The sequence below is a fragment of the Gorilla gorilla genome, chromosome 16, assembly GCF_029281585.2.
Source record: "Gorilla gorilla gorilla isolate KB3781 chromosome 16, NHGRI_mGorGor1-v2.1_pri, whole genome shotgun sequence".
NCBI lineage: Eukaryota > Metazoa > Chordata > Mammalia > Primates > Hominidae > Gorilla > Gorilla gorilla.
The window spans coordinates 90,509,737-90,522,268 of NC_073240.2; the positions used below are offsets into that span (position 1 = coordinate 90,509,737).

Genomic DNA, 12,532 nt, shown 5'->3' on the forward strand with positions numbered 1-12,532 from the left:
CAAAGCACTATTGAGGAAATTAAAGCAGTTAGTGATTTAAAAATCTCAAATCTCCCATATAAACTTCCACATTAAGAAAATAGAAAAAGAAGAGCAAATTATAATGAAAGTAATCAGAAGGAAGGAAATAGACAAAAGCACAACTATGAAGAAGCAGAAAATTAAAATAGAAAACATTAAAAGAAAGCTGGTTCTTTGAGAAGATCAATAAATTTAATGAACTTTAGCCAGACTAATCTGGAAAAGAGAAGACACATTACAAATAGCAGAATTGAGGAAGAAGGGACATCACTACTGATCCTACAGATGCTAAAAAATAGATAATAGGATATTAATGATTTTATGCCAGTAAACTTTTAAGTTTAATGGACAGATTTCTTGAAAGCTCACTCAACAAAAAATAGGCAACCTGGCCGGGCGTGGTAGCTCACATCTGTAATCCCAGCACTTTTGGGAGGCCGAGGCAGGTGGATCACCTGAGGTCAGCAGTTCAAGACCAGCCTGGCCAACATGGTGAAACCCCAACTCTACTAAAAAAATACAAAAATTAGCTGGGCATGGTGGTATGCACTTGTAGTCCCAGCTACTCAGGAAGCTGAGGCAGGAAGACCACAAACAAACAAACAAACAAACAAACAAAAACCTGAGTAATCTTATCTCTATTCAAAAAAAAACCTGAGTAATCTTATCTCTATTCAAAGAAATTGAATTTGTGGTTCAAACTTTTTTCACAAAACTTCAGATCTAGGTCTATTCAGTGGTAAATTCATCCAAACATTTAAGGGAGAAGTAATGTAAATTCTGTGCAAATTCTTCCAGGAAATAGGAGAGAACATATTCCACCCTCATTTAATTAATGAGGTCAGCATTACCCTGATACCAAACCAGACCCAGACCATTGCAAGAAAACTGCATAGCAATATCCCTCATGAATACAGAGTCTGCTGTGTTAAAGGCAGACTCAGAAGGCTATATACTGAATGATAACCATTTTTGTATGATGTTTCGTAGAAAGTAAAACCATAGGGACAGAAATTAGATCAGTAGTTGCTTGGAAATGGGAGGAGAGAATTGACTATCAGTGAGCACAAGGGAACTTTTAGAGTGATAGAAATACCTTGATTGTGGGGAGATTACACAACCATGTAAGTTTTTTTAAACTTCTAGAACTGTTCACCTACAGGGTAAGAATTTTACTGTTTGTAATTTTATCTCAGTGAACCTGTCTTTAAAAACAATACCACTTTCTCCTGCTTCAGAGTCTTGCTATGGAGATACACTTCAATTCCTACTTCAGTGGAAGAGTCGGGAAAGAAAGAGAAAGGAAAGAGCATCTCACTGCTGTGCTTGGAGGGTTTACAGAAAATATTCAGTGCTGTGCAACAGTTCTATCAGCCCAAGATTCAGCAGTTTCTCAGAGCTCTGGGTGAGCATTGCAGTATCAATAAATAGGCTTGATTTAGGTTTCTCCTTAGCTCAACCCCTTAATTCCATTTGTTAACCTACCAGAAGACACTTGAGAACAGTCCTAATGTTGCTAAGGAGTGACATCTAGTGGATTCAGGATTGGCACCTACTGGATTACATTCAACCACAAAGAGTGGCTGGAAAATGGAATATAGTATAGAAATCACAAAATTTTAGAAATTTAAGTCTGCCTTTAGACTTTTTTTGGCTTTCAAAAATTTTAGCTATTAAAAGGCCAAAAAGTATGAGTTTATATCAAAGAAGACAAGAGTTTCTTTTCCATTCCTAGATGTCACAGATAAGGAAGGAGAAGAGAGAGAAGATGCAGATGTCAGTGTCACTCAGAGAACAGCATTCCAGATCCGGCAATTTCAGGTGAGAAGCCTTGCGAAGCTGCTGTACTGGCCTGAGAGGCTTTGCAAAGGAACTGTTAGAAGGGGCAGCTGGTAAGAATGGGCAGACAGTGACCAAGTAGGAGAAGAATTTTTTCTGGGTCATACAGGCAACAGGACATAGCTCTCAGAATGGAAGATAATGTATTTAAAAGGACCCTAGTGAGGATATGTATTTAGCCACCCCAACCTGCAATACTCATTACTTCTAAAGACCACTGTTTGAGTTGATGTAAACAGGAGCTTTCAAGGCATAGAGTCTGTGTTTTTGTTTTCTGAGTCTGTGGTATAATTTGGCTTGGTCTGACAGACTACGTAAACACTGGATAATAAAGCTTGTTAGTTTCTAACCAATAGTTGTCAAAATATCAGGATGTTCTATCACAGGAGTTTTTTATTTAACAAGTAATTCTGAAGTTCCTACCATGTGCCAGAAACAGTTCTAGGTGGTGGGGATGTAGCAGGGAACAAAAGAGACAAAATATTCCTAACCTTATGGAGCTTATATTATAGTAGAAAGACACTGACAAATAATCAAATACATAGTTATTTCAGGTAACAGGGAAGGTATATAAGGAATGCTGGGTTTGGTGCCTGGGCTAAGCCTGAGATCAATGGATAGGCTCCAGGGAGCTGTGAGCCACCAGAAATTGGATACGTAGTTCATTATCTACATTTAGCATGGGGTTGGAACGGAAAGAGCCAGTTTTCAGGAGCATTCTCAGAGAGGTTTATGGTCAAAAACAGCTTAAGAAACTACTGCTCAATTCAGGTTTATTTTCAGATTTTTATCCTCTTAGAATTTTGGTAGCTTTGAATTCTTTCTGTCCTAGTCTTAGGAGTCTCTGACTAGATGCCTCTTCTTCCTGATAGGAACGTGTCTGCTAACATTGCTTGCTGTGTGTGCCTTCCTTTCTCAGAGGTCCTTGTTGAATTTACTTAGCAGTCAAGAGGAAGATTTTAATAGCAAAGAAGCCCTCCTGCTAGTCACTGTTCTTACCAGTTTGTCCAAGTTACTGGAGCCCTCCTCTCCTCAGGTACTAGTACCACTCACTTAATCCCATTTAGCATTCCTCAGAAGGCAAGGATTATTGCATCAGAAAAGTGTATATCTAAATGTCCTCTTGAAATTGAGCTTATTTTACATAATATGTTTAATTATACACCTGAGTTAATATAAGACCTATAAGATGTATTCTTTCCTACGTAATGTGTCTACCACAACATACTTACATGCAGCCATACAGGGCAAGAACATACTGCTTTTGTTTTGTTTGTTCAGGGTAGAGTGAAACACCACAGAAAGAGTCCTGTGTTGATCTTTGGTGCCTTCAACCTTCTTAAACCTGTGTTCTTTGCCACTCTTGGTGTTTCCCCTTCTTTTCTAAGAAGAAAGTTTGTTAATTATGAAGAAGGCAGTTGACATTCAGCAGTTGACTTTCTCAGCACAATTACCTGGTACTGACTTTGGAGGAAATTCAACCAAAGATGATTAATTCAGAAAGTATAACTATAGTCCCAAAGCAGAAACACCTCTGCAGAGATAGGTTGTATGTATGTTTGTGTAAGTGTGCACACGTAGATGTAGAGCTGTGCACCCACATGAGCATTCACACACAGAAGAATAAGAGAAGGACCACTTGTTGGGGGTCTGTACCATTCAGGAGTAATTTTCCTGTAGGATGATAGAGTACCTTCAGGAGCCCAGGACTATGTGCTCCTACCACATCTACTTCCTGGGCTTGAGAAAGACAATGAAGCCCTGCGGTATACTCTTCTTTATGTGAGCCCTTGCCTCAGAAGACTGTAGCCTGGGAGTATGAAGGTGTTTGGGCACTAGAAAGCAGAGCTGCTTCCTGTCGTCCTACTTCCAGGTTTGCCCAAAGAAAGTCCCTTTGGTTACTTCATCCCAGTTCCAAACAGCTCACCCCCACTTTGCTTTCATCATCGTTCTTGCATACTGCTGTTTTTGCTGCAAAGAGGAAAGGACTGAGAAAGAAATAGATAATTGGGGCAGGGGGAAATTTGAGAGAAAATAAATGGATTTAGGAAGGCTAAAATATTCAGGAAAATTAAAAAAATTTTCTTTTTTAAACTTTTAAACTTTTAGATTTTTAAACGTTTTACCACCTACCCCTTCTCCCTTAACTTCAGGTAGTCTCTTTTAAAAAAAATTTTTTTTTTTTGAGACAGAGTCTCGCTCTGTCTCCCAGGCTGGAGTGTAGTGGCACGATCTCAGCTCACTGCAGGCACCGCCTTCCGGGTTCACACCATTCTCCTGCCTCAGCCTCCCAAGTAGCTGGGACTACAGGCGCCTGCCACAACGCCCGGCTAGTTTTTTGTATTTTTAATAGAGACGGGGTTTCACCGTGTTAGCCAGGATGATCTTGATCTCCTGACCTCGTGATCCACCCGCCTCGGCCTCCCAAAGTGCTGGGATTACAGGCGTGAGCCACCGCGCCCGGCCAAAAATTTTTGAATTTAATTTTGAATGGGTAATAAAGTCCTATGATTTGAAAACCAGAGATTATCAAGAGATTTATGGTAAATGGTGTCCCCCACCCATGTCCTCCATCTGTTCAGTTCCTCCTCTCCCCAAATAAGTAAACACCTTTAGTTTTTTGTGTCCTTCAACCTTCTTTATTCCTTTCCAAGTAAATATAGAGTTTTATTCCCAATCCTACCCCTCTTCACACAAAAACTTGTTCTGCATCCTGCTTATTTCATTGAACACGGTATTCTGAAGATCTTTTAATATCAGTTTGTAGAGAGCTTTCAGTTAGCCTCTTAATTTACCTTTTTCCTCAACAGATCAAAACTGCATTCTTGTTAGTCATTTACACTTAAGTATAACCACATTTCACTGCCTTTGTAGCTGAAAGAACTGCTGAAGCAGAAAGTTGTCTTGCTATCTGAAGACCTTAAGTCTCCTTCACTTAGCTAAGAAAATTCTATCTGGTTTCTTGCCTCTTTTATTTCTCTTTTTTCTGCCCTTCTCTCTTCTAACCTCCTTTGTTCTTTTGGCTTCTAAATGCTAATTCTACTGTTCTTATAGCTAGGATTTCTCTTTCCCACACCTTTCTGATAACCTAATATCCTCAAGTGGAGAGTCTGGGGGCATGGGAAAGAAAAGAGGGTGCTTTAGCCCTAGACCACAATGGTAGAAGCAGAGGAAGTTCAGGTGTAAGGACCCTAAAACTTTTGGACCTCAGTAAGGACACAGACATTGAGAATTAAATTATATATTATTCTCATAATTCTTAGAATTTTGGACTTATTTTTATGCCCTTCATCATATATTACCACTTGAGATCTAAGGACATGTTTTGGCAGCTGATTTGCTTAGATATGGAAAGGTCTAGAACTCTTCTGTTCTGACAACACCTAGGTCTATCTCTGGCATGTTTCTTTAATATCTGAATGATCTCTAATTTAGTTTGTGCAGATGTTATCCTGGACATCAAAGATTTGCAAGGAAAACAGCCGGGGTAAGTTTCCTGCCATGTTTTCCTAAAGGCTTTATATAAAATCACTATCCTCCAGTGGCATTTGGAAAAGAAAAGGTATTCCCCATTCATTACACATTCACCAGAGTGGCCAAAATGAAACAGACACCTAATACCAAGTCAAAGTGTTGGCAAGAATGTAGAGTAGTTGGACCTTTCATTCACTGGGGGTGGAGGTAGAAATTGGTATAACCACTATGGAAAACTGTTCAGCAATATCTACTAAAATTAAACATATGCCTATGACTCAACAATTCGAATCACAACAGAAAAATGTGGAAGAATTCTCTTAGCAGCACTATTTTAGTAGGTAAAACAAACCTAAGTGTTCATCAGCAGTAGAAAGGATAAAAGAATTATGATATATTCACACAGTGGAATCCTATACAGCAAATAAGCATGAACAAACTACCTGTACACACAACTTGGAGAGGATCTCACAAATGTACTGTAAAACAAAAGAAGCCAGACACAAGAAAGGGTACTTACTGTAGAATTCCATTTAGATGAAGTTCAAAATTAGACAAAATTTATCTGTGACGTTAGAAGTCAGGATAGCAGTTTCCTTGGTGGGGCAAGTTAGGAGGGAGTCCCTAGAATACTCGTAATGTACTTGATCTGGATGCTAGTTACACAGTAATCTTGACTAATGATGGGAGATGTCTGCCTTCTTTGGGCATGTGGATAAGGAGGCATCATTGCAGACTAGCTGCTTGGCTGTAGTATGTGTAACACTGGGATGTTGTGCCTGAGACATGACAAGCTACCTCCTTTTCTGGTTAGGCACTCCACCCCACACACCCTGTACACATACCTGAGGGACCTGACTGGGTTATAACTTGACTTTTTTTTTTTTTTTTTTTTGAGACAGAGTTTCACTCTTGTTGCCCAGGCTGGAATGCAATGGCACGGTCTTGGCTGACCGCAGCCTCCGCCTCCTGGGTTCAAGCAATTCTCCTGCCTCAGCCTCCCAAGTAGCTGGGATTACAGGCATGCGCCATCATGCCCGGCTAATTTTATATTTTTAGTAGAGACAGGGTTTCTCCATGTTGGTCAGGCTGGTCTTGAATTCCTGACCTCAGGTGATCCACCCGCCTCGGCCTCCCAAAGTGCTGGGATTACAGGCGTGAGCCACTGCACTTGGCCACAACTTACCTTTTAATTTGCTTTTCTTCCTATTCCTAGAGGATGCCTTGTTTTGCAAGAGCTTGATGAACTTGCTCTTCAGCCTGCATGTTTCGTATAAGAGTCCTGTCATTCTGCTGCGTGACTTGTCCCAGGATATCCACGGGCATCTGGGAGATATAGACCAGGTACTATAATGAGCCTTCAGTACAATACCCTGTGTGGGGATGGGGGTCAAGGGAACAACCTTACTGTCATTAGGTCTCACCTCTCTTCTTTTCTCCAGGATGTAGAGGTGGAGAAAACAAACCACTTTGCAATAGTGAATTTGAGAACGGCTGCCCCCACTGTCTGTGTAAGTGTTGTACCTGACCCATGGGGAATAGCTTTGTCATTCTTTCCATTCTACTCCATGTGAAGTGACTTGTGTCCTATGGCGGCTTGTGTCCTGAGGCCTGTAACCCACCTGTAGGTGGCCAGGTGACCACAGTTATTATATTACCCCCACAGCTGTGTGTAGTGAATCACACCAGGCACTCTTTTCTTTCAGTTACTTGTTCTGAGTCAGGCCGAGAAGGTTCTAGAAGAAGTGGACTGGCTAATCACCAAGCTTAAGGGACAAGTGAGCCAAGAAACCTTATCAGGTAAGATAAGTTCAACTGGGATTCCAGGAATTGACATGAGCAAGGTCAAAATTCATATTGGGCCGGTGCATAAAAATGGAGCCCCTGAGCTAAATTTCTTATTTGCCTTTAAGCTAGATTTTTTCCTATGTGATGAAAGAAGTAGAAGATCATATGTCTTATCACAGCACGATTATTAATTCACTCTGCATATTGAATGTTCGTTTTTCCATAAAGACTTTCTAGTTAGTAGTAATCAATTTCTAAATCTCCTTTACTCTTAATTAGAAAATGAAGTTGGGTTTGAATGTGCCAATTTTATTTCCCTTTAGAAGAGGCCTCTTCTCAGGCAACCCTACCAAATCAGCCTGTTGAGAAAGCCATCATCATGCAACTGGGAACTCTGCTTACATTTTTCCACGAGCTGGTGCAGACAGCTCTGCCATCAGGCAGCTGTGTGGACACCTTGTTAAAGGACTTGTGCAAAATGTACACCACACTTACAGCCCTTGTCAGATATGTGAGTATTTGAGACAAGCAGATTCGCCCCACCATTCTACCCCAGTGAGCCAGGAGATGAGGCTGGGGCAGCAGCCCACTGCTGCAGAATGCCCCTAAACAAGAGAGCATTTGCCTCCATCTTGGCAGGTCATGGTTTCATTTTAGTTTGGTCAGTAGGTGGCAGGCATCTCCACAGGCCAGGGAAAAACAGTTTATAATTCCAGTCTGCTTTTGGGCCTGTCACGGTGGTTCATGCCTGTAATCCCAGCACTTTGGTAGGCTGAGATGGGCGGATCACCTGAGGTCAGGAGTTCGAGACCAGCCTGGCCAACATGGTGAAACCCCGGCTCTACTAAAAATACAAAAAGTAGCCGGGCGTGGTGGCGGGCGCCTGTAATCCCAGCTACTCAGGAGGCTGAGGCAGGAGAATCGTTTGAACCCAGGAGGCGGAGGTTGCAGTGAGCTGAGATTGTGCCACTGTACTCCAGCCTTGGCAATAGAGTGAGACTCCATCTCAAAAATTAAAAAAATAAAGTAAAAATCTGCTTTTGGAGGCCCTTAATTCTTTGGCATGTATGTGGCACCTGATTGAGAATGAATGCCTCTTTTAAATACCTTCTAAGGTTTAATCTAAACTATAACTATCCTAGAATTAAATCTGGGCCCATAATGCATAGAAATTATACCATTTCTAACCAGTCTGGACACTTAAAGAGATGTTTATTCCTTTTTTCATTCCTTTAACATGTAGGTGTTAAATGCCTTATAGATCAAGTACTAAGGTGGGGAAGAAAATTATTTTTTATAAAAATACAAGGCATACCCTGCCCTTTATGTTTCTAGCAATGATCCATATTAAATACTTAGAAAGGCACAGATAATCCAAGAAAGATGTGGACCACCCCGCATCACAGCAGTGTGGCTCTCTCAGAATGTTTAGCTCTAGCTACGCTGCTGTAGTGGAAATACTGAGAGCCTCTTCTCTTTATTGGCATCTTTAAAAGGAAAAACAGCAAAGTTGTTGGTTTTTTACACGCAGGGACTATCAGCCTGAGGAATTTTTAAAGAAATGAGCAAGTCAGAAACAAACCCTTCATTACCTATTGTCTGGGAAGCTTAGGAGCTTTGGAGGAGAGGAATAAGGAAGCTTGTGTCTTGGCTTCTCTGTGAATTTTTCTTTTCCCTCTTCAGTCAGAATGATGATTCACACTCCATAAGCTCACTGCAGCAGTCACTTGTAGTTTCATAGGACAGTCTACTAAATCTAGGAATCTTTTTTTATTAGTATCTCCAGGTGTGTCAGAGCTCCGGAGGAATTCCAAAAAATATGGAAAAGCTGGTGAGTTGAGAATGCCTTTCCTAGGAATGGGGGAAGCACTTTTACTGCTGGTTACATTGGTTTCCTTCTCCCTTGTGCAGGTGAAGCTGTCTGGTTCTCATCTGACCCCCCTGTGTTATTCTTTCATTTCTTATGTACAGGTAAGAGATTCAGAGGCAGTACCCAATAGGTCTTCAAGAAAGGATTTCTTACATGCCCAGGGGACTATTGATCACCTGAACTGAGCATATATAAACTTTTTTCCCTGCTTATCACAAGCTGGAGGTACCCATCAGAGACCAAGCCAAGGCTTGAGGGCTTTGCAGCAAGGACATCTTTATTTATGTAAAGAAAACTGTTTCACTTAATTTGGAGAAAGGAAGCATATATGTTTGCATTTGGAGCAAGGAAGGAACAAGCATGCTCGGGCTCAAGGACTTGGTTTATTCCTGGGTGACTGAAAGTCCATGCCATGAGGCATCCTCTGGGAGTGTGAGCAGAGTAGCAGCAAGCACATGAAGAAGGGCTGTGATGAGACGGCAGTGCAGTGAGGGCACTTTCAGGGAAGTGGAAGGACGTGGCTTTGTAAGTGTCATTTGGTCCTAAATACCATCAGATTCCTGCAGTACTTGAATCTCCTTTACTGTTTGCTTAAACCAGTTTTTTAACCTCACCACTATTGACATGTTGCGCTAGATAATTCTTTGTTGTGGGACCTGTTCTGTGCATTTTGGGATGTTGAGTGGCATCCCTGGCCTCCACCTACCAGATGCCAGTAGCAGCCCCCTAGTTGTAACAGCCAAAAATGTCTCCAGAAATTGCCAGTTGTCCTTAAGGGACAAAATCACCCCTGGTTGGAAAGAGGAAGAAACGAGAGATCTACTGTCTCCTAAGGCCACTTAGTCATGCAGTAAATGTATCACAGGGCTGTTACTGATCTTTGAGGAATCAAAGAGAATGGGTCCACTAAGTGTCAATCTCAGCCAAGATTCTAGAACCAATTATTAAAGCAATGGATCGTGACCACTTTGATAGTGATGCTTCACTTGTTTTCTGCTTCTGCATCACTTACAGGCACAATATCATTCTATCGGTAACTTGCCTCATTATGTGTATTCAGGGTGCCTCTTCCCCTCCTTTTAAGAATCAGCAATCAGTTGGGCACAGTGGCTCACGCCTGTAATTGCAGCACTTTGGGAGGCCGAGGCGGGTGGATCACCTGAGGTCAGGACTTCAAGACCAGCCTGGCCAACATGGTGAAACCCCATCTCTACAAAAAATACAAAAAATTAGCTGAGCATGGTGGCGGGCATCTGTAATCCCAGCTACTTGGGAGGCTGAGGCAGGAGAATCGCTTGAACCTGGAGGGCGCAGGTTGCAGTGAGCAAAGATCACACTGTTGTGCTCCAGCCTAGCAACAAGAGTGAAACTCCGTCTCAAAAAAAAAAAAAAAAAAAAAAAAAAAAAAAAAAGAATCAGCCATCAAGTGGGCTGTCATCTGGGTTTAGCTGAAGGAGTTCTTAGTAATGGGCTGATAGTTGAGACTCTGTGTCACCTTGCCTTTGTGTCAGTTTTGTGATCTGGGTCAGGAATGCATCATCCATTTTCTGTATCCAGCCAGTAGTCAACTGTCATAAAGCTATTACTTCTGGTCCTCTCCTTTTATCTCACCCAAATGCTTGCAGGAATGCTTTCTCAAACCTCATGCTTGTAAATTTTCATGTGGGTGCCATTCGTCAAACAAATCTGTTGTCTATATATAGGATATATATCTGTCCATTCCCATATTTGGGTTTTGAGTTTCCTCATCTCCAAGTCTTAATGATACCTATAAAGACACATTTCACAAAATATGCTATATAGACTGAGACAGTCCTCAAAAAAAAAGGAATTCAGGGAGAGATGCTCATACCGTATATCTTTCACCTTAGAGATTCGTGGTGTCCATTTGCATATTAAAGGTGCTAAGACCAGCCATGGTGGTTAATGGAGGCTGAGGTAAGAAGATCACTTGAGGCCAGGAGTTCAAGACTAGCCTGGGCAACACAGTGAGACCCCATCTCTACAAAAAAATTTAAAATTTAAGCCAGGTGTTTGCCTATAGTCCCAGTTACTTGGGAGGCTGAGGCAGGAAGATCACTTGAGCCTAGGACTTGAAGGCTGCAGTGAGCCATGATCATGCCACTGTACTCCAAGGCAACAGCACGAGACCCTGTCTCAAGAAAAATAAAAACAGTGCTGAGAGTTCCAACTATGTTCATTAGTAGTTTTCAGACCTATTCAAGAACATTTTTTAAAAAATAACAAATGTTACTATTTGGCAGAATAATGTTCCATAGAGTACAGTTTGGGAAATACTGCTGTTAAATGCTATTTACTACCCTTGTTATGATTCAAAAGTCACATTGTCTAATAATTTTATTAGAACAGGTAATGCTTAGAGAACCTCTACCTTGTGTCTGATGTGTTAAGCTCTTTTCATACATCATCTCATTCATCCTAGCTATAGGTTATGATTAGTAGTTATCCCCATATGCATGATGAGAAAAGATTAGAAAGGTTAATCAGAATGCCCAAGAACAGACCATGAGTAAAAGGCAGATCTGAGACTTGAACCCAGCTAGTTAGACTCGATAGCAGGAATTGGAACACTTTTTCTGTAAAGGGCCAGATAGTAAATGTGGGTCATACAGTCTCTATCACACCTACTCAACTCTACTATTAGAACATAAAAGCAGCCATAGACAACTTACAAATAAATGAGCATGGCTATGTTCCAATGTAATTTTCTTATCAAAAACAGGCAGTGGGCCAGATTTATACTATGGGCTATAGTTAGTCAACCATTGCTCTAGAGTCATACCTGGTACTTGTTGACACGTAAAATGTTGGAAGGTTTTGATTTTCGTGTTTCTGACCCCATTTTCTAGCATTTTCTTCTGGGAATCACTACTACTTCCTAGACTGCTATTATTTTCCCCTCATTACACAGTAATCAGTTTCATTTCCTCCCTAGGCATTTTCCTCCTCCTCCATCCATATTTGACTTAAAGCCTTACTGACAAGTCAGCTGATCTGCAGGCAAACATTTTACATTTTTCTGTTTTTGTGAGATGTATTTAATGAGTGCCCCTGGGCAAGAGCCCATGCGTGGTTCCATTAACTCCAGCTCTTATCTAGAAATGGGGATTGCATTTTCCACACCTCTCAGTGAACTGTTAATTCTCTTGTAGCCCCCTCTTCATTTCCCCAGTTCCTTAGATCTCAATGGGAAGAAAGCAACAAAAACCATTGCTGCAACTCTTAGCATCCTGCCCAGAACTGTATACCTTTAAAAGATGCTTCTCAAGGGTCGGACATGGCGGCTCATGCCTGTAATCCCAGCACTTTGGGAGGCCGAGGTGGGAGAATCACAAGGTCTGGAGTTTGAGACCAGCCTGGCCAACATGGTGAAATCCCATCTCAACTAAAGATACAAAAAATAGCAGGGCACGGTGGCTCACACCTGTAATCTCAGCATTTTGGGAGGCTGAGGCAGGCAGATCACAAGGTCAGGAGTTTGAAACTAGCCTGGCCAACATGGTGAAACCCCATTTCTAC

At 41.5% G+C, this 12,532-nt stretch overlaps 1 protein-coding gene across 18 annotated transcripts in view; it reads left to right on the plus strand.

Moving 5' to 3' along the window:
• Positions 1 to 12,532, plus strand: part of FANCI (FA complementation group I) — a 72,177-nt gene that overhangs the window by 53,881 nt on the left and 5,764 nt on the right. For 12 of the 18 annotated variants that reach the window (XM_019010950.3, XM_019010953.3, XM_055362935.2 and 9 more), the window contains 10 exons: positions 1,260 to 1,426; positions 1,757 to 1,842; positions 2,780 to 2,896; positions 5,296 to 5,347; positions 6,551 to 6,678; positions 6,777 to 6,845; positions 7,041 to 7,134; positions 7,446 to 7,633; positions 8,900 to 8,953; positions 9,034 to 9,093. In XM_019010950.3, coding sequence (XP_018866495.1) covers positions 1,260 to 1,426; positions 1,757 to 1,842; positions 2,780 to 2,896; positions 5,296 to 5,347; positions 6,551 to 6,678; positions 6,777 to 6,845; positions 7,041 to 7,134; positions 7,446 to 7,633; positions 8,900 to 8,953; positions 9,034 to 9,093 — 1,015 coding nt within the window. Of the gene's footprint in view, positions 1 to 1,259; positions 1,427 to 1,756; positions 1,843 to 2,779; positions 2,897 to 5,295; positions 5,348 to 6,550; positions 6,679 to 6,776; positions 6,846 to 7,040; positions 7,135 to 7,445; positions 7,634 to 8,899; positions 8,954 to 9,033; positions 9,518 to 12,532 lie in introns of those variants that run through there. The other 6 variants (XM_063698818.1, XM_063698821.1, XM_063698819.1 and 3 more) reach the window with 2 other exon arrangements.